A 21,164-nucleotide genomic window follows, 5' to 3' on the forward strand; every position below is an offset into this window, starting at 1 on the left:
CAACTTCATATTGTAACTTGTTAAGCAAACCCCTCAAATATAGTATTTTTGTAACAAGCTTATTCTAGAAGTTTACAATAAGGTACTTCCATACGTTGTGGGAAGTAGGCAGTCCATACACATCAAGAAAAAGGGAATCAATAAGAGTAGAAAGAATATACCAATGAGCTACTTTATCACATCATTGCCAATCCATATACGCAACATGCTAGTTTTCAAATATAGGTCCTTCAGTGATAAGCATGTTTTCATGATCCGTATCAATAGGCTAAGACAAACATACACAATTTCCAAGGACAATATCAGAGAGTTTATCACCTTCAAGAATTAACAACATCTTTGCTTTCCAACCTGGAAATCCTTGGCCTTGTAAAGGAGAAACAGAACGCTGGCCAAAAGAGATTCCGTGGACGAGAATATTCATAGCCATATTTGTTTGTGGGAAGACATATAAGATAAGATCGCAGAATGTGCACACCATATATGGTGAAGGCTGCAATTGAGAGCGAGAGAAATATGATGATTGTGCTTTGCCAATGATAAATGCAAGAAAGATTCTCATCAACGATGTGAGGGACGTCACCAAAAGAGCAGGAAAAAGGAGATGTTAATAATAAAAGAGTCCTCAAAATAGAGTGATGTGAGACACAATGTGAGATTCAAGATTGACGGCCATAATATGAATAGCAAAAAGGTAAATTTTCTCAAAAAAGTTGACACCAATATTAGAAACGGTCACAAAGACGTACGAGGACAGAATCTTTATCAACTTTGATTGCATTAAGAACAACATAACTTTCTGATACGAACTCCGTTTTCTGCAAACCTAGAACTTAAATTGAAGATCTCTAGGAGACAAACAAGTTTTGGATGAAAAGCGCCATTGTGCTACGCTCCATTGTATATTTCATGTTTCTTCAAATTTTGAGCAGAAGACAAATCAACAAGAAAATGTAATCAATGATTCACCATATCGATTAGCAATAAATGCCACACAAAACACAAATCATATTCTTCTTAACACAATCAACAAGAATCAATCCTCAAAAATAAAATTTGTAGCAATTATGAATCTTACATGTAAATCGCATACACATAGTCTATTTTGTCACCATAAATTGAATTGTCACGTGATCGTTACCACTCTCATACCATTGAGATGTAGAGAGAAAGATCCAAAGATGAGATAAGAGACACACCATGTATTCTCTCAAAGATTGATTCATATTCAGGACAAGATACAAAAATATAGGTGAGACCAAGTTGAGTAGAGTGAGCCATATATAGCTCCAACATAGTCTATATACTAGTAGATTGCATATGATTAAGATGAGTTATGAATTTGATTGGAGATGGGTGTAGTAGATGAATAAGAAGAAGAAAGAAGTAGGGGAGGAATGTATAGATTTATAGATAATGAGATGAGAGATTTTTGGTGATGTAGGATCATCCCAATTAGAAAAATATACCCCACTGATCTTTTTAACTTCTCTTGACCTTTCTTCAAACGAAGCTTCATGGTAGCTCATGTTTAACAACATAATCCATTGAGACCTCGAGGCTTATAGCTTCACTATATTGTAGTCAAGGAGCTGTCCTAGGAGACCCCAAGGGATTACCAGAAGAGTGGAGGGCAAGATCCACATCTACAGAAGAACTAGGAGTAATTGAACGAATGCAGGTCTGATACAACCCCAAGAAACTTCAAGGGTAGAAGGATTCCTTACTAAAAGCCTACAAGATATCCTGCCACATTTTGTCACACACACGGCATTTGCACACGGATCAACTAAGAAACACACCTACAATCATGAAGGAGCAACACATCTTGTCGCGACGGAGTGGCACACTAAGCAATCGTGCTGGATTTTTGGGGACACACTATTCAACCAACAACCCACGGACATCGTTGTCATCAGTTGTCTATTAGGGAGCAACAAGATGCCATAATAACATCATCAGCAGAGTTGTTGCACCAACCAATTGCTATAAAAAAATAGTAGAGGCATGAACCCTGGTAGCAACCAATAGAAAACGACAACAACTTTCATGCAATGGAAAAGTGGTAGCACAAAAAAAAACCCGGCTCACACCATCTCATCGAAAAAAAAATATATAAAATGGGTCACCAATCCTTAGGGAGATGCAATAGCCACCAACAACCAACCACAACATGCATGCCACATGGCCGCATGGGACCCCTCATGCGACCCCTCATGCAACCTTTTGCACTACAATCCGCATGAGATGAGGGTGCACTTTTTTTTAAAGATGTCACGCTTCACCTGAACCATCTATTTCTACCAACCACAACCATTGGTTTAACTTCACAAATTGAATGGACAACCACAAGCACACATTAATTATTTCAAACCCTCTACACAAAGTGCACCTTCGGAAATTTTGAGCATGAGAACATTGATGAGACGTTGACCCGGGGCGGTCACTTTTTAGAATGTGTATGATATCACGTGGGTTAACCGGAGAGGATTATTAAAAGACCAAAATGCATAAAAATGTATACATACAGAGGGGGGTGGGGGTTTTTTAAATAGGCTCACAGTGTAAGTATAGTATGTATATTGGGGTACTATTAATTACCTCTTGAACGCACGTGATATAGGGGTCTTTTGATAAGTGAATCCCCCGGGGACGTTGATTTTATAGGGGGGGGGGGGGGGGGGGACTCACACACACACATATCTACACATGCACTCAGAACAAACCATATCACACTCTCTCTTTCTCTCTGGCTGCAATAGTCGTATGATGTAATATCTATCATCAAATCTCAAATTCAATTGCCCTTGTTGCTCAATCTCACGATCTTGGATATGAGAAGTGAGCCACCCGCTTGAGCTTTTAAGGGAACCTTGAGCTTCTAAGGGAATTGCAGCAAACTCTCTCTTTCCCCTTCATTTGCTGAATCTGACTCCCACACAACAATGGTTGGCCCCTGACTACTTGCAGAAGTGGACATTCATGAATATATTCAGTGATGTGTGCAATATTGTCTCCTACAACGCCTGCTACCGAGCATCCTCTGGCATTGACAATGATGCTGATGATGATTCTTTTTACAGTTTTTTACTTTGTTTTGTTCTTTACTTAAACATTGGATTTGATCCATAAAGATTGCAGGTGTTTGATCCCATGGCCTTTTGAAGACGACTAATATAACATTTCATTTCATTTCGCTCTCACTCTTTTCTCTCCCAATACCGCTACTTACAGCAGTGAGCATTGATGACATTCTTCAGCGAGCAGTGCAATACTTTCTCCGACAATGTCGCCACTGACGATGATGATGATGTTTTACTCCAACGATTTTATACTTTTAGTTTTAGTCTTTCACTTTACTTAATTATATTTTTTGTAACCAAGCATTGGTATAGATCAACAATGACTGTATTAGTTTGGTGTCATGGCCTTTTGAAGGTGGTTAATATAACGTTTCATTTCATTTACTCTCTCTCTTTCCCCCCTTAACCAAATTGCGGGCCTTACCTTGATATTTGATTGTCCACAACCTCGCAAATCGATGAATTTTGGGCACCCATATACACACTCACTTTTCAATTCGGATGATATACGCATACACATACACATATTGTGAGTGTCTCCATAGAGCGTAAAGTGGCATCCCCACTTGTTGGATCCTTCTTCTTCTATTCAAGCTAATTAGACATTTACTTTGCCCTAATTTTGAATGACAGGACTATTCCTCGTGTGGTCTCTGATATCTGACTTTTAAGGCATTATTTCGCCTAGTTTAGGTAATTTGTGCAAGCTACAGTCTTCCCTACTACATACTACAAATTTAAACGAGAAGATTTGGTATGTGTTTTTGCAAGGCATTTTCGTGATGCTCAAAAAACCTAAATTCTCTTACATAATTTTATGTATCACTTGAACCACCTGTCATATAAATGGAGACTTCTAGGAAAGAGCAGCTAAGATCGAAATATTTTTGTGTTGGTTTTTATTTGTTGGACCAATGTATTGTCTATTGTCAGGCATTTACATGATATACCAGATGTACACTTGAGATATTGACTAAACACTAGTCAATTCCCTTTACACAAAAAAGCCAATAATAATTATTTTTTAAATACATTAAGCATTTTAGAGACAACCGCTTGCCATATCAAGAGAACTTCTTTATTTAGTAGATGTATGTAAGTCATTAGTGTAATTTTAACTCTTACATTGACCTATACACTCAAATCGGACCTGGTTCCTACAATTTTTCTTTGAGACTCTACTTTATCCATGCTATTAAGTTAAAACTACAGATCTTTTCTTATCACTAAGTTGTCTCACATTTTAGTTTCAACAAGGCTGTGGATAGCTTTTTAGTTGCATTCAAACACTTATATCGAATCAAATTCTAGATAGGTGGAATATTCTTTTATTTCATAGCCAATTATTAACACAAACTTAACACATTTTGGATTTGTGAGCTATACTTTGGAATAAGTTTGACAATTGCAGCTTTCTCTTACTTATGCCTCTCTCCACATGCAGACAGTGGTATATATATTTTCAAATGTAGTATTACATCCAGATATATACATCCAATGCCTCCTTGCTTTCTTATTTTTTGAGCTATGAACCTAGCCATTTCTCATATGGTGGCTTGAACTCTGCACTATAAGTAGTTTTTATCGAGAACATTTGACATTAATCTATGTAGATACTCTCACAAGCTACAATACTTTTCAGTAATGAACAAATAGTTTGTAAGTGATTTGGTATACTCCAGAGTGGTGTCAAACACATAGTAGATATTTTTCTCATTTATGTCATGTTTGGTCCATTGGTCACATGCATACACATTCACTGATTTAGGCAGTGTGTCAATGCACATCCTTATGTAGATTTGCCAATTTAGGAAACACCACTTGTCCGTTCACATCCACCGATTTAGGCAGCACAATAAAAAACTACAGATTCATGATCTATAAACAATACCAAATGTAGATTCATTAATTTAGGCAGCATTAGACCAATTTAGGAAGCACGTCTTATTGGTGTAGATTCGTAAATTTAGGCAACACCGGTCATGAAATCATGTTGCAATGGCTGGCCACCACTCTCCTTAGTATGGTTTTGCTACCCGGGTATATGTTGGCAGATATTTTGATTTGGAATTGTCATATGATGCTTTTCGATCGTGACATTATTTATGGCATTCAACTGAGATTGATGGGACTTGATTTATTGAATGTTTAGTGTGAGCAATGATATCCTGATTCATCAAGGTATAAAATATACTACTTATTCTGGTGGAGGTTGTGTGTGGATGACGACACGCATAAGAAACATTATTTAGTTTAATAAATTTGTTTTCTTTTCTTATGAGATGTTTCTAGCACACAATACTAATAATAGTTTTTTTCTAAACCTAAATAGTTTGCAGATTTTTATCTTTGCAACTAAGGAAAGTTGCTTTTTATATTCTCAACTAAGCACAATTGCTTTCTACTGGAGAAATATGTAATGGAATTGATATTTTATTTGTTAGTGCAGCTGACATGTGGAAAAGGCTAACGGTTATGCGAAAGGATGTTATATTTTATGTATATTTGATTATTCAAGTTCTCCTTATGAGCTTTCGCCTTTGTGATCGGTCGGCCACTTTGTACCCACTTTGACCATTCAAGAAATCTATAAAATAAATACCTGCAAGAGGGAAATGTTCACTCTTGCATGGGGGGATATTGCATCCACTGTCTATGTTGTCTCGTGATCCTTCACTTTCACTAGGGGAAAAGCACAGGACTCATCTGATTGTTTTTAAGGTTTTGGTGAAAACATGGGAGGTTTTGATATGGTGTTTTGTAGTACTGGCAATGGTAGATAAGTATGCTAAATGCAGTGAGCTTTAAGGTTTGAGGACTTTATTACCCAAGATGGTGTCATTTAAACACGATCTTATTATCTGGGACGATGTGACTTGGAATAATTGATAGTAAGCAAAGGCCAATCTGGAAGTGGCAAGAACGCTTTTGATGGAGTTTGATTTGTGTCATATGTTGTGCTTCGCGGTGCCAATAAGTTGAGAAATTACCATAAGGGCTTGGGGAATTAATTTCTAGGACGAAGCCACTTTAAGAACATTGATTGCAACAATGGCCAACATGAAGGTGCTAAAGATGCTTCGGAAAACATATGTTGGAAAATGATTTGATCGATAAGACTATGCTCAACAGTATGCCAAATTAAGTGGCCTTTCGAATGTTGCATGTGAATCATTGCTTGAATAGGAGCTAAAAATAAAACTCAAAAAACGCTATTGTTAAAATATAAAAAACCGAGGCGAAGCGAGCGGCTAAAGAGAGTGCTGTAAAAAAAAACAAGGTGAGGGATCACGAGGGCCTGCCAATGAAATTTTCTAAAATTTCTTCTTGGAAAACTCAAGGAAAGTAGAATTCAAGGGCAAACTCAAGGAAAGTTAACCACATTTAAACTTGTTAGATCTACGATGTTTTGTTGTCACACGCGCGTTCCCTCAAGAGATGATAGCTCAAATACCATTTCTTGAGCAATAGGGCTAAAAGTTGGTTTCTACTTTGGGTGAAAATACCAAATACCAAATTTCACATCTTCACTTTAGTGTTCCCATTGATAAATTTAAATTTTCATTAATGCCCACATCAACCTAATTATCTTAAATATTTCTCCCAAATATTGGATATCATTTTTCACGAGTAAGGAATTCTTCATGCGGGTATGGTTTATGAACATACAAGTATGGCTCAGTTAGCATTTACTACAATCTCACTTGCTATTAAGTCTCAATAGTCCGAGCACACGAACAAAAATTGTCCAAGCTCATTCAGGTTTTCCACGTTGATATAGGAGACGCGATATCACATTTCCTTGCTCAAACAAAGTTTCTAGATCCTTTGCATCAAAAAAAATTCTATGATGATACAACATGGATTGCGATTACGAGCTCTAACAGGCAGAGCCAGAGCTGATACATCAGGATTCAAGGCATCATCAATTATTTAAGTGCATTGTAGATATGGTGATGGAATTAAGTTTATATGTATAGTATATATATATATATATATAGAATATATATAAAGATATGAATGTAAGGATTATGGTTAGCTTAAACAGTCACATAGTGGCCTTAATGATAAGCAACATATGAGCCTCAGATCGGGACATCACCTATTGAAGAAATTAAGATGGATAATCAATAATTCATTTGCAAGGAGTGAGGAGGCGCTTGGCTTTGCCATGGTAGCCAGAGTTTGCTCGCTTGAAATTCAAGGCCCACTTAAGAACCTCTTTGTTCGAGCCTGCGAGAGCCTGGTTGAAATGATAGTTCACCTGTGAAACACATGAATTGATCAATAACTCATAGTGTGTCTCTCTAGATGCCTTAAAAAAGAGTCTTCCAACATACTGTATACAGACACACACACACACACACACACACACACACACACACACACACAATTTGACTATTTAAAATATGTTCCCTAATACTATGCCATGATGAACAACATATCACATACAAATATACACTTTCTTGTCCTTAGATAAAACCTATACATCATGCTATTTTCCTTGCCCTCTACTCTGCATCCATTAAATACCATCTAATTCACTACATCCGTGCTCACCTCAATAGCATTATAGTAGAAGGGCAGACTGTTGGAAGCATTGAGAGTAGCAGCAATGCTTTCCTGAAGCAACACACGGTTAATTTGACCCGATCCCCGCAGCCCTTGCTCAAGGGTAAGGGTGGACCCAAAATTTTTGGTCGCCGTTAGCCCATACCACATTCCAACCTTAGTCTTTGGTGACCACACTCTCCAATAGCATTTGTATTGAGGGATCAACCAGTCCCTGCAAAAGATGTCTGAGGTTACTTCCAACATTCTTCGACCAAAAGTAGTTTATCAACAGAGAGTTGTGCCACAAAGGTAGCAGACTATGTGATCACCAAAGGACCTTGCATTTCAACTGGAAATCATCTTAACCTAAGCAAAAAACCAGTGGCAAGGTTCTATCCAAGCATAATTGTGGCAAGCATCTCTCTCAGATCAAGACATTGTAGAGGAAGCTTCATAGACATCAATCAACATCCCAAGTGGGAAAACCCCCATAAAGACTTGGCTGGTTCAGATAAGCCGCCAAACAGTTCGAGAGAACACTATGACATGCATGCACTTGGCATAAGAGAGCCCTTATCCATCGAGCTTCAAGCTTATTAAAACACCTGTCAACCAACTCATGCAGAGCCCTTGGTATGCAAGCATCGATAACATTACTATATCACCAATCAGCTACCTTGATGAATCTAAATTTTCAATTTCTTGCTCAATGGTATCAATCCAGTTCACCAATGCACGCAATGCACATCGAAGGGAGACTACCCAGTTGATTTCATTTGCTTCCTGATGGACTAGCATCTTGCACACATTGTAAATCTACTTCAACTCCTACCTAAGCTAGACTTTACTAAGTTCAGAGGTATTTGCATTACCATTGATTAACCTACCATTCATTCCAAGATCCACACAGAGCTAAACATGCATGGGCAGAAAATGATTCAAACCCTTAAAAAATTGCAATATAAAATGTTCCAATAGTAGCATTCACATGAAGACAAGACTCAAACCCTTGAAGTAATTTGCAATAACAAATGTTCTGATTGTATTTACTGTTAGGAAATTGTAATAAACCAGATGTACCAATGTAACATAAGCGGATAATGATTCAAACCTAAGCAGATTGAAAATGAAAAAATGTCCCAACTGTACTCACTGTGCAGTGCATGCCGAGAACTTTGTGAAAGGGAGAGGAGGCAAAGAGACCTTGGGGCTAGGGGTAGTCTTTTTCGCATTTGGGCAAAAGGACATGGGTTTGGAGGGCTTGTAGAAGAGACCTTCTGCAGTGTACATGGCCATTCCAAAGAGCTTCCAGGAAAGCTCAAGAGGGCGGGCTGCAACACCCACACCAACACAAGTGCTTTTCGGACTACTATCTGCAAGCCTCACAGAGAAACCATCCATCTTTTGTGAGACATCCAGTTTGATGGCATATGTTCCTATCATGCTTGTGTCTGCCGCCTTTGACAGGGTTACCTTCCCATGGCTATCCTTGCACTCTAGCAGCACCTTGGCACCTGTTGTGGAAAAATGTAGGGTCACATCAACGAATTTTGTGAGGCAAACACTCCACTATCACAACACTACTAGTAGCAGAAAAGGGACGATGTTGTATTACAAGTGCCATACGCACAATTGACCATGCTTCCTGAACAGATGCTCTCTCTCTCTCTCTCTCTCTCTCTCTCTCTCTCTGAGGTAATCGAGGGTCTGCAGGAGTATGTCTACATTTAGTGAAGTGCAGGAGCCTCAAGGAGACATCTAGACAGCTTGTACAAAACTGAGGTGATGGAAATCATGAGGACACGTTAAGCTCGCATGTGCTACTGCAGGCAGATTTGACTTCCTTGCAATAAGCAACACCACACGTGAAAAACAAGGTGAGGGATGGCGTGCATGCTCAGATGCTGAGCTCTGACAAGCCCCAATCCGTCCTCTTCGTTCCTGCAGACGGCTCTAAGCAAAATTTCGCACGCCTCTCACCTCAAAAAGTGTTGGCAGTCCATGTGGATGCCATCCGTGAAGAACGCCTAAGCTAGCCCAACACTAAGGCCTTTCCTTAGCAGGCCAAAACGAGTGAGGGAAAAGCGCACCGCCAATTGCAAAATAAAGAAGTCCGAGAGTAGCAGTACGTAGGGCAGGAGCAATGTGAGAGCTTTCGGCGAGAGAGAGTAGCGCAAGTGTGTGAGCAGGGGTCGAGTCAAGCTACAGACGCCGCCTTCGAGCAGCAAGGCAATAAGGTGGCTAGTAAAAAACACCAAGTAAGGAGGCCACCGTCGAGGAGCAGCACCGTCAGAGAAGCAGGTAAGGAGGGCGTCGTCAAGGTGGAGTGGCGTCAGAGAAGCAGGGAGAATGAGCCGGCAAAGAGCAGCACGAGGACATCAGGGCGTCGTCATTTGCAGCTAAAGAGGCCGAGAGGAGCCTAAGAAAGCAAGGGTCGAGCCATAGCTGCAATCAAAAAGCAAAGTGGAGGCTGTCAACAAGCCAAGGCATCAGTGACCACATGCAAAGAGAAAGATGCACCCGTTGTAGTCGGCTTGCACTGTAGGAGTTGTAGCAAGGACGAGTTGCAGGAGCCGATGAAAAGGAGGAGAGTTGCTGAAGGCCAAGACTCAGGGATTTGTAGTTAAAAGGGCCACCGACTAGCAGTAGTGATTACAGGGAGTAGATAAGGTATAGGTGAGTATATACAAGGACGAGCAACAGAGGCAAGAGAGAACATTGCAAACATAGGCCAATGAGCAATTGAAGAGACATAGCGTTAATTCCACTGCAAGCAAAGATGAGAGATTAAAGTGCAAGTGAAGCACTACGAGCAGAGGCAAGAGAGAAGCACAAGGATAGAATAAGTGGATAAAGGAGACATTGGAAAGGGAAAGGCGAGATATAGTTTCTCGTGCTCTTTTGATAAAGGACTCCGTTTTTTGTGCATACTGCTTGTGTTTAAGCAGAGTGTTAGATTCCTTGGTTTTGATTGTAGTTCTATTCTAGTCGAACTTTCAGTTGATAGTACTAAAAAGTTGAATTCTAAAGTGTCGCTTGCAACTCCAACATATTATTTTGTGTTGTTTCTCTCACTAGTTCCCATAGCAAGCAACCCACTGTTGATCCCGGCTCACTAACCGCACTTATTTTTCCCCAACATCTTTGGTGAACCCGATGCGAAACTGAGCCAGGGTGGGACTTTGGTAGCAAAAGATGAGCTTTACAAGAGGAGCACTTCCTTGAAGATTCTCAACGGGTTACTAAGCAAAGATAAATGAAATTAATACAACAGAAGGATAAAGGATTATATGCGCAAAAGAATTGCTACGAGATTTTGAAAAGAAGTTTTAATAGTTATCTACTACTGCTGAGCAAAAACAATGCAACCAAAAAGGTCAAACTATTTGTCCAAGCGGTAGATTCTAAAGAGTTTGGTACACTTGATCGAAGATTCATCGGGTGAGTTAGGCTTAACTTCTGATTGGAAATTGGTTACAAAAGCTATTAATATGATTGTGAAGCAACAAAAGAGGGTGAAAAAGTTCATAGTGGTTGATCCTATGGAAGCACTTGAAGAGGATCTAGTGGAGAAGCCCAAGCCCAAGCTGGAAGAGCCAGACCTTGACAAGCTAGTAAAAGGTATACAAGAGTTGAATTTGAATTTGAAAGCTGTTAAACTTAATGGTTTGAGTGCAAGTGGATCTTCTTTAGAGCCCAGACAACATCCTCCACAAAAGGCCTGGGATAAAGGATGCATGTGGTGTGATAGTTTAGATCATATATGCAAAAATTGTGATGATTTTAATGAAGCTTACAAGAAGAAAGACAGTTCTTAAGATTGGTGATATTGATGAGCCTATTTTAGCACATGTCAAAGAGCTTGTACCAGAGACCAAAGTGGCCTATTGATATGGATCACGGTTGGCGGATTCAAGCTGCCAACACCCAACCTTTGGCGAATTATATGGAGCATATGCAAGTGTCACGGTTACGATTGGAGATGTTTGTGATGTACATATTTTTTTTATACAGGAGCAATCCTCCTATCCAATTATTCTAGGGCAAGTGCATTTGATGGACATGCATAACATTCTAATGAAGGTAAGCAGAGAATTGGGTGGTGCTTTTGAAGTGCAGGTGGACACAAAGTACAAGACTGTTTTGCAAAGAAGGTGAGGCCTGTAGCTACCCCTCTCCCATGGGGAAGTGAGGAGGTTATTGAGAAAGCTTCACAACAACCAAAGCTACAGGATCCCAAGAACATTGGCCACAAATTTACTAAAGGGACCTAGAAGCAAGTCGTCATTGGCAAAGAAGGGTTTCTTACTGATGAGGAGATCAAGTGCTTTCAAGAGATGCTTGCAAAACATGGTGAGCCCTTTTCTTTTGAGCCCACTGAGATTGGATGTGTAGATACAAATGTTGTAGCACCTATGCTTATCTTTATAATTCCACATATGCCATGGAATTTGTTTCCTATTCGGCATGTTCCTAAAGCCCATCTACCCTTATTGACTTGTTAAATGAAAAGATATGTATGGTTATTTTGGAGCCATCTTGTGCACCTTATTCTAGTTGATGGTTCACCGTCTCAAAAAAGAATGGAGCCTTGCGATTTATTTAGGACATGCAGCCGGTAAATAAGGTAACAATTTGCAATGTGGGCACATGTCCAATTGTGGACAAGTTTGCACAAGCTTTTGCAGGTAGGGCTTTATACTCCATGGATGATGTTTACTCAGGTTAGGATTAGTTTCAACTAGCTTTGGAGAGTAGGGATCTTACTACTATGCACACGCCACTTGGGTTGGTAAGTATGTGCACTTTACCACAAAGTGCCACAAAGTCTGTTTCTCACATGATGAATGGCATGAATAAAGAGTTAAGAGAATTCATTCCTCACATTACTATGCCTTTTATTGATGATTTGCCAATCAAGGTCTATGAAGAAGGTTTGAAAGATGACGAGAGGCGGTGTCGAAACTCTGTTACTCAACACATTGCAGATTGTGAGGCTATTCTATCCAAACTTTAAGAGGTAAATCTAGCACTTTCATGTCAAAAATCAGTTTTTGGTACCAAAGAAATATTGATTGTTGGACATATGTGTGGGCCACTTGCATGACGACCAAGCCCAACTAAGGTAGAAGCAATATAAAGGATGAAGGACGCATGCACATCAGTTACTGAAGTCCGTCATTTTTTGGGTGCTTGCGTGTTTTATCGTATTTGGACCTTGGTTGCCTCACTTTTCTCATGTTGCAGAAGTATTTTACTAGTTGTTAAGAAAAGGAAAAATATTTGTGTGGGAAGATGCTCATATAAAGGCCATAAATTTTTTGAAAAAGATGCTTTTGGAAGCTCCCACCTTAAGGAAGGTTGATTACAAATGTGGAAGTCCAGTGATTTTCATGGTTGACACTAGTCCGGCAGGCATTGGATGGGTTATTGGTCCAAATGATGAATATGGTCATAGATATGCTATTCGGTTTGGTGCAAAGGTGCTTAACACTCGCCAACAAAGTTATCCCATAGGTTAAGAGAGAGATTTGGGGCATTGCTACTGCTCTAAAGCTTGACAAGGAGTATTTTATTGGAGCTTCAGTTGTAGTGGATATTGATTGTTTTCCATTGATAGGAATGATCACGAATTTCTCTAATCCGGATATTATTGTGTTACGGTGGATAGCTTTCATTAAGTCTTTAATCCTGAATTCTCTTAGATTGTAGGAAGGGACAATCTGATAGAAGGTATGTTATCAAGAGCCAGGTCTAAAGATGAGGAGGAGATGCTTACAGAGAGTGATGATATGGGCTTAAACTTTTATACTTCTTCTCATTTGCATGCAAGATGTAGTGCTCTTGCTCATATTTTTGAATCTTTTTTAGAGGATATTTATGATGGAGAGTGGCTTTTGATAGGCCATTATCTTAGCACTCTCACCAGGCAAGAGGAATGGAGTGACCAAGAGTAGAGGAGGATCAGGAAGAGGAATTAATATGGTTATTTCCTTAAAGATGGACACTTGTGGAAGCAACTAAAACGTCCAAGTGGATTACCACAACTAGTAGTATATGACAAAGAAAAACAGCAGCATGTAATTAAAGATTTTCATGAGAATTTATGGGCAGTACATATAGGTGTTTGGAAACATAAGTCAAGATTAAAGACCACTATTGGTGGAAAGGCATGTACAAAGATATTTCTTGATTTGTGGAGACTTGCACAGTTTGCCAATAGTATTCAAATGTGTGACATAGAAATGAGTTGTATCCTACTTCTCCATTGGCTATGCATTATAAGTGGATTGTAGAATTGATCACTATGCCATTCAGTATTTGGAAAATGAGGTATATTGTTTATGCTAGAGAGTATCTCACTAACCAGGTTGAAGGAAGAGCTTTGCATACCAAAGCTACAAGCTCAGTATGCAAGTTTCTACTTGAGAACATGATTTGCCGATATGGTTGCATTGGGAAGATTACTGCTGATAGAGGAGAATTAGATGCAAATGAAGCTTATGAGTTCTTTAATCGATTGGAAATCAAGTTGGATCTTACTACAACATATAATTCGGAATGCAATGGGAAAAGTGAAAGAAGACATCCACCTATTTTTAAAGCTTTGGCAAAGGCTTGTCAAGGACGAATTGATGATTGGCCTAAACTTTCACCTTTTGCCTTATTGACTGACAAAACTACTCATAGCTCAGCTACAGGATTTATGTCATTTGAACTTATGTATGGGAAAAAGCCAATCATGCCTATAGAAGAGGCAATTATTTCTTGGACCATATTGTCATGTGAATTAGGTACGCCAACTGAAGATTTGCTTGTTATCGCATTCGACAACTTGATTGATGCCAAGAAGACATTGACCACGCAATAGATAAGCTCAAGGAGGCATGGTTGAAGAATAAAGCTGCATTTGACAATAAGCATAGGTTGAGACCATATACTATCAAAGATGAAGATTGGGTACTTGTTTCTGATAGCAGTTTGAAAATCAATCTTCAGCCATGCATAAGATGGTCAAGAGATGGTTTGGATTGTATGTTGTGATGCACGTTTATGATAATGGAACCTACAAGCTCAGTGAACTTGATGGAATTGATCTTAGAGTGCCCATTGCAGGGAATAGAATCAAATTATTCAAGAAGCGTGAAGGACAGGTGGTTTTGGGTGACCTAGATTCTAGAGAATGTCAAGAAGATGATGAGATGTATCCGCTAGAATATGCTTCTGGAAATACTTTTCCTTACGAAGATTAACAACTTGAAGACGGTTGGCACATGCCGGAGGATGTGCACGTTCAAAGGGGGTGGATGTCGTAATGCATTGCTTTCACTAGGAGAACAGTACAGGATTCGTCTAATTGTTTTTAAGGTTTTGGTGAAAACATGTGAGGTTTTGATATGGTGTTTTGTAGTGATCTTTAACACTAGGTTGGTAATGGGACACTTTTATGTCCTGTGAAGTGACCATTTTCCTTGAATTATGTCAAGAGTTTCAAAATGGATTTTGAGGTGCTATCTATCTAGAAAGTTGTCTCATGAGCTCAAAAAAACTTGACATTTTTTTGGAATATCAATTCCATCTTTAACATTGTCCTTGCACAACATTTTACAACCTAAACTGTGTGAAAAAACGGGTCCTATTTTTGGCTTTTTTCAAATTTTTGCAACTATACCACTCTAGAATTCATGTTTGTGAGGTCTATAATGCTAGAGAACTATCTTTAGTAGTCCTCAACATGTCCTGATGCTTCTAGGGAGAAATAAATATTAAAGTTGTAAGTTATGACCAAATTACAAAAATTGTCAAATCCTGTTTTTTAGCCAATTTTAGCTCTTCTATGATTTTTTTGGTGGATTTCATGATACCCAAATTCATTTTTGATTTTCTATGTCGCATATTGTAGCATAAAGCTAACATTCCTTGAGTTTTGGGTCACCTAATACCCTATTTTGCATAGTACACAACGGTGGTTGATTTTTTCAATTATGGAAGAAAATGAAACATTCTAGTATATCAAGTATAGCTTTTTCAATATTGTTAGTTTCTTGTGACAAATACATGCATTTTGTAGGTAGTAACCATATCTAGTCATAAGGATCAAATTTGGCTAGATATTGAATAGTTTCTATGGGATTCTACAACTCATAATGTTCAACCCAGTTTTTTCATGTTTGCTGTATTTAACACTTCATCTTTGTCCCCAAGATTCCCCTTGGTAAGAGATGTATTATTCTTTTGATATGCTCCATGGCTCCTTATGAACATAAAAGACAATAGGGAACTAAGGAAACATGCATATATTATTTGTATTGAGCGTGGCTATAGAAACTTTGATGATAGGTTTGCAGAATGGTAAAAATTCAACTTTTTTGTACCTATTTATTTTGGCAAAACAAAAAATAGTGAGTGAGAAGCAATCATATGTTCTGATCACCAACCCATTGAAGTTAGCTAGGGAATTTATCTCAAGTCCTACAAAAATCCCTAGTCTTATTTTTATGCAACAAAACATAAGAAATGGCTGTTTTGATGAAAATTCACTGGTCCATCAAATTTGGAGGCTTGGTGTGACCAAAAGATGAGAAATTTTACAAGTTTCTTATTTTTTTCCATGTTTAGTAGGCCTTGAACTATAACCTCATGAAAGGATTTTACAAAATGAGTGGATCTACTATGGTTTTGGAGGTTTTTTTCAAAACCCTGAAAGGACACTTTTATGTCCTGTTAGGTTACCAACCTAGTGTTAAGGTTTGAGGACTTTATTATCCGAGATGGTGTCATTTGAACACGATCTTATTTTCTGGGGCGATGTTACTTGGAATACATTGAAAGGAAGCAAAGGCCAATTTGGTAGTGGCAAGAAATCTTTTGATGAATTTCTATTTGTGTCATATGTTGTGCTTGGCAATGCCGGAAGTTGAGATATGAACATAAGGGCTTGGGGAGTTAATTTCCAGGATGAAGCCACTTGAAGAACATTGATTGCAGTGATGGCCAACATGAAAGTGGTAAAAGTTCTTCGAACTACATATGTTGAAAAATTATTTGATCAATAAGACTATGCTCAACAGTATGCCAAATTAAGTGGCCTTGGGGATGTGGCATGTGATCGAATCATTGCTAGAATAGGAGCTAAAAATAAAACTCCACAAAAGCTATTGTTTTTTTTTTTAAATCCAGGCAGAGCGAGCAGCTAAAGAAAGTGTTGTTAAAAAAAAACCAGGGAAAAGTGCAACCTCAATTGCAGAATAAAGAAGGCCGAGAGCAGCAGTGCGCAGGGTAGGAGCAGCGTGAAAGCTTTCGGCGACAAAGAGTAGCGCAGGTGTGTGAGCAGGGGTGAAATTTTGGATGGATGTGAAACTTTGTACAAGTGGGGGGATGGGACTCATCCCCACCCTTGAAAATTATTGTAGCCATCTGATATGGTTTGAGCAGTCCCGATCCATACTATGTGCTAAAATGGGCCGTTTGGGTCATACAACCCATTTTAGCGCATTATGCATAGTATCGGCCTTGATCTCACATACCATAGTGGATGGCTGTGTAAATTTGCACAAGTAGGAAAATGTTTTTCACCTCCATCCCTAAATAGTTGCATAGCCATCCAAACTGGTATGGCTGGTCAAGGCCCATACTATGTGCTAAAATGGCCCGTATGGCCATTTGAGCACATAGTATGGTTCGCGACCACCCAAAACATATTGGATGACCACGAGAATTTTTGTGGGTGGGGATGAGAACCATTTTACCACCGCTGCAAAGTTTCATAGCCATCCAATATGGTATGGGTGGTGAAGGCCCATAATATGTGCTAAAATGGGACATTTGGTTTGGGACTATCCAAACCATATTAGATGGCCATTGATAGTCGTTTTTCGGCTCTCCGTAATTTCCATAGTAAGCTACCTCACCCTGCCAAATTCACCCAAACACTATGGCTATCCCTACCATTTCACTGTACATAGGCGTGTGTGATTTACGGGACTTTTTCCATATCTCCTTAAAAACCCTCAGCTACCTAGTCACTGGGCTAGTTGAGCCAAAAAAATAAATAAAAACAAAAAAATAAAATATATTATGGCCCATTTGTGTGTAAATATTGCATTATGTATATGGCCTAGATATAGGGATTTTTATAATTATTATGGTATTTTATTTAAATATTTATACTTAGGTGTGTGTTTTATTAAACCTATGTACACCTTCTTTCATCCTCTTACACCATAAGTATTTTGCCAATGTGTAATACTCTAACCTTATATTTTTTCTTTTATACAAATCACCCCCACATTTTCACCCTCACCCTCGTGAAAACAAAAATTGATTTCTACTCTCTTAGTTACGTTTATTATATTATTTACTTGCATACCTTTTCCTCTTTCACCAAAATAATACAAAGAGGGACCATATCATATGATTCCAATATCTTTCCATATCCATAATTCCTCCATATTTTTATTATTATTTTTACTCATTATTCTAACACAATGTGCTCATTGAGCTAAAGTCCATGAATAGTCCATACACTAGTCCCACCATGTATATATTTCTTTATTCACCAATAATCCTCCTCCATGCATGGGTCAAGGGCAACTTGGATGCTTTGTATTATGATATGACAAAGAAGGGGCTCACTCTTGGATGCATTGTACAAATTCAACCAAGGAGGGGGCCACTAAAAGACTTTTGCAAGCATAAAAAAAGGCTTTTTGGTGAGAATTTTTGCACCTATCTCCACTCCGAATTTGGAGCAGTGGTCAAAAGAGAAAACGTAGCCCCCGCTTGGAATCATCACCTCAAATTTTTTCATGATTTTTGGAGTAACCGCCGGTGAGCTATGATTTTTTGAGTGGACCCCAGTCTGCCCACTTTTCTCACAAGTAGCCCACAGTCTTCTCTCACCTCTTTCCACACTTCTACACACACACACACACACACACATTCCTCTCAATCCCTCACTCAAACCTGCACCTTCAATGGTTTCTCTCACCTTCTTCACCATTAATCTCCCCTTTTACTTCCATAGCTCTCATATGAGCTCTCCATGTACATACACCATCTCTATGCCTCTCTCTATTATCTCCAAAGTACAATTCCATCTTACTCCTTATATATATACATACATTCAGCATGTGTACCATGCTTAACCTCTGCAAATCAAGAGATCTCATCAACGGAATTACCATTTTCATCACGATAATCAACCTTGGCGGCGGTGGCGTAAAGAAGGGAAGACGAAGAAGAAGATCGATAGTCATTTTGAGAACCTATACAAGTAAGTCCAAAACTTCTTCAAGATTCACCATCACAAGGATTCACTGACTTCATTCAACTGTATTAATTCAACCATTTCTCCCATTCTACCCATTGTAAATATATCATTAACTTTCTAGTGATTACTAACACTAACCACTAACATACTAACACAAAATAGCCATCGACCTAACCATAAAAGACACATCACCTCAAGACATGTGTATAGTAACTCTCTCTCTCTCTCTCTCTCTCTCTCTCTCTCTCTCTCTCTCTCCTTACTTACTTTCACCTTATCTACCATCAATAATGCTCTCTTTTGAGCCCACACCCATGACTCAAGCAGACAAAGAAGGCCCGCAATGTTTTGATATTCAAAAAAATCATAATCCTGATTTGTTAGCTTGTAAATTAGGATTTCAAATAATCTTAATGAGGGGTTTCCAACCTATAAAAAGGCCCCTCTCCTTCTTGTAAAACAACCTCCAACATCTCACATAGCACACCAACACTCTATGCGTGAGGAGAGACTTAGGTGTAGCAACCACTTGTGAGCTTCACTCTTGGTGTGAGAGAAGCCTTCGAGATACACATTGCAAGTGAGAGAGCGTGAGTTCCACAAATCTCAAAACCACTATTGTATATGCTCCTTTATCATCAATAAATTGAGGTTTGGTGCATCAAAGGCATGATTCGACGTTCAAATCTCCGTCCTTCCATTTGTGGAATACGGTTTGGTGAATTCAAGGTGACTTGTGTATTTTGAGTTTCTATCGGTTGATCTTGATTTTAGAAAGTGTTTTAGTGTGTTTTTCATTGCCAATTTTGTGTCCATTATAAGAGGGTATTGTGGTGAGAGGTCTCCCACACCCTAAGACACAGTGTGTGTGTGTTTTGGCAATGATTAGCAATCACTAAGCATTGAGTGAGTTTTTGTACAAGCTCTACGATAGCATCATAACAAACCATCTCCATTTGCAAATCACAAATAAGGTATTACGCAAGATCCTTTTCTCTCTCTCTTCCCTTTGCTCTAGCTCTCTCTGGTCCCTTTTGTGTGTGTCTTGGTGTGAGGTTGCTTGTGTGTATTGTGTGGTGCATCTTCTTGGTTGTACCAAAATCTCTCTTCCGTCCTAATTCGCATACCATAACTAGGTGGTTCCTCTATCTTGTTTGGGTTTGGCTGTGGGTTGTGCTTGTGGTTGCCTTAGCCCCAATTGAGCAGCACGGGAGCCTTGAGGGGTGTTTAGAGGTCGACTCTCTTGTTGCCCGCCCCGGACCGCCTCACCATGAGATGTTTCACGTATGGATGTGAGAACCACTTATGCACCCCTACAAAGTTTCAGAGCCATCCAACATGTTATGGGAAATCAAGGCCCATACTATGCGTTAAAATGGGACATATGGCTCATATTACCCATTTTAGTGCAAAGTATGGGTCGAGACCAACCAAACCATATTGGATGACCATGAGAATTTGCATGAGTGGGTGTGAGAACCATTCACTAACTCCTAAAATTTCACACAGCCATCCAATATGGTTTGGGCGGTCTAGGGCCATACTATGTGCAAAAATGGAACATATGGCTCATAGAACCCATTTTAGCTCTTCTACCATGGATTAGGATATGATCATCTCGTATTAATGGATCTTTGTCCATGTATATGGGTCTTTTTATGGTTGTCTATATTTTCATCTATATGATTAGACTAATTGCCACATATGTGGACCTTTATATGTACATCTACATTGGTATCCTTTTATAATGGATTAGGACATGCTTGTCTTTATAGTTTCTATATGGATGTTTACATGGTCCTCTACAAGTGTATCTACAATGTTGTCTCTATGGTTAGCTTTGCAAAGATTGGTTGTCTATGTGGATCATCAATATGATCGGCTAATGTCATGAATAGGGTCATCTTCATTGCTATCTTTCTATATAATAGATTAGAATATGATCGTCTTTATATGTCTCTATGGAAATCTATATTGGATTCTATATGGTTTTCTCTATGATTATCTACATGGGAATTTATATATTCCTCTACATTGGCATTCATATGGTCATATAAATATAGTGCTATCCCTTTTACATAGACCCCATGTATATGGTCAGTTCTATGTTAGTCTATATGGCCAGTTCTACGGTCTTCTATATAGGGATACATATGGTCATCTAAATGGTTGATGGTATGATCCTCTATACAGTCATCTATATGGTTTCTTGTAGTATTTCTCCAAGCCATTTTAAATGGTTCTTTGTATGGTTA

At 38.9% G+C, this 21,164-nt stretch overlaps 2 protein-coding genes across 2 annotated transcripts; one reads left to right on the forward strand and one right to left on the reverse strand.

Annotated features, from left to right (window-relative positions):
• Positions 1-7,218: 7,218 nt before the first annotated feature.
• Positions 7,219-9,277, reverse strand: LOC147447543 (uncharacterized). The gene is made up of 4 exons (XM_086523634.1): positions 9,253-9,277; positions 8,791-9,151; positions 7,644-7,869; positions 7,219-7,347 (listed from the first exon to the last, which is right to left on the reverse strand). The coding sequence occupies exons 1-4, from the start codon at positions 9,275-9,277 to the stop codon at positions 7,219-7,221; spliced, it is 741 nt and encodes a 246-aa protein (XP_086379760.1).
• Positions 9,278-13,965: 4,688 nt separating this feature from the next.
• LOC147447544 (uncharacterized) lies at positions 13,966-14,508 on the forward strand. The gene has a single exon (XM_086523635.1). The coding sequence runs from the start codon at positions 13,966-13,968 to the stop codon at positions 14,506-14,508; it is 543 nt and encodes a 180-aa protein (XP_086379761.1).
• The last annotated feature ends 6,656 nt before the right edge of the window (positions 14,509-21,164 follow it).

This window comes from Adiantum capillus-veneris, chromosome 11 (assembly GCF_014529385.1).
Source record: "Adiantum capillus-veneris isolate H3 chromosome 11, ASM1452938v2, whole genome shotgun sequence".
Classification (NCBI taxonomy): Eukaryota; Viridiplantae; Streptophyta; class Polypodiopsida; order Polypodiales; family Pteridaceae; genus Adiantum; species Adiantum capillus-veneris.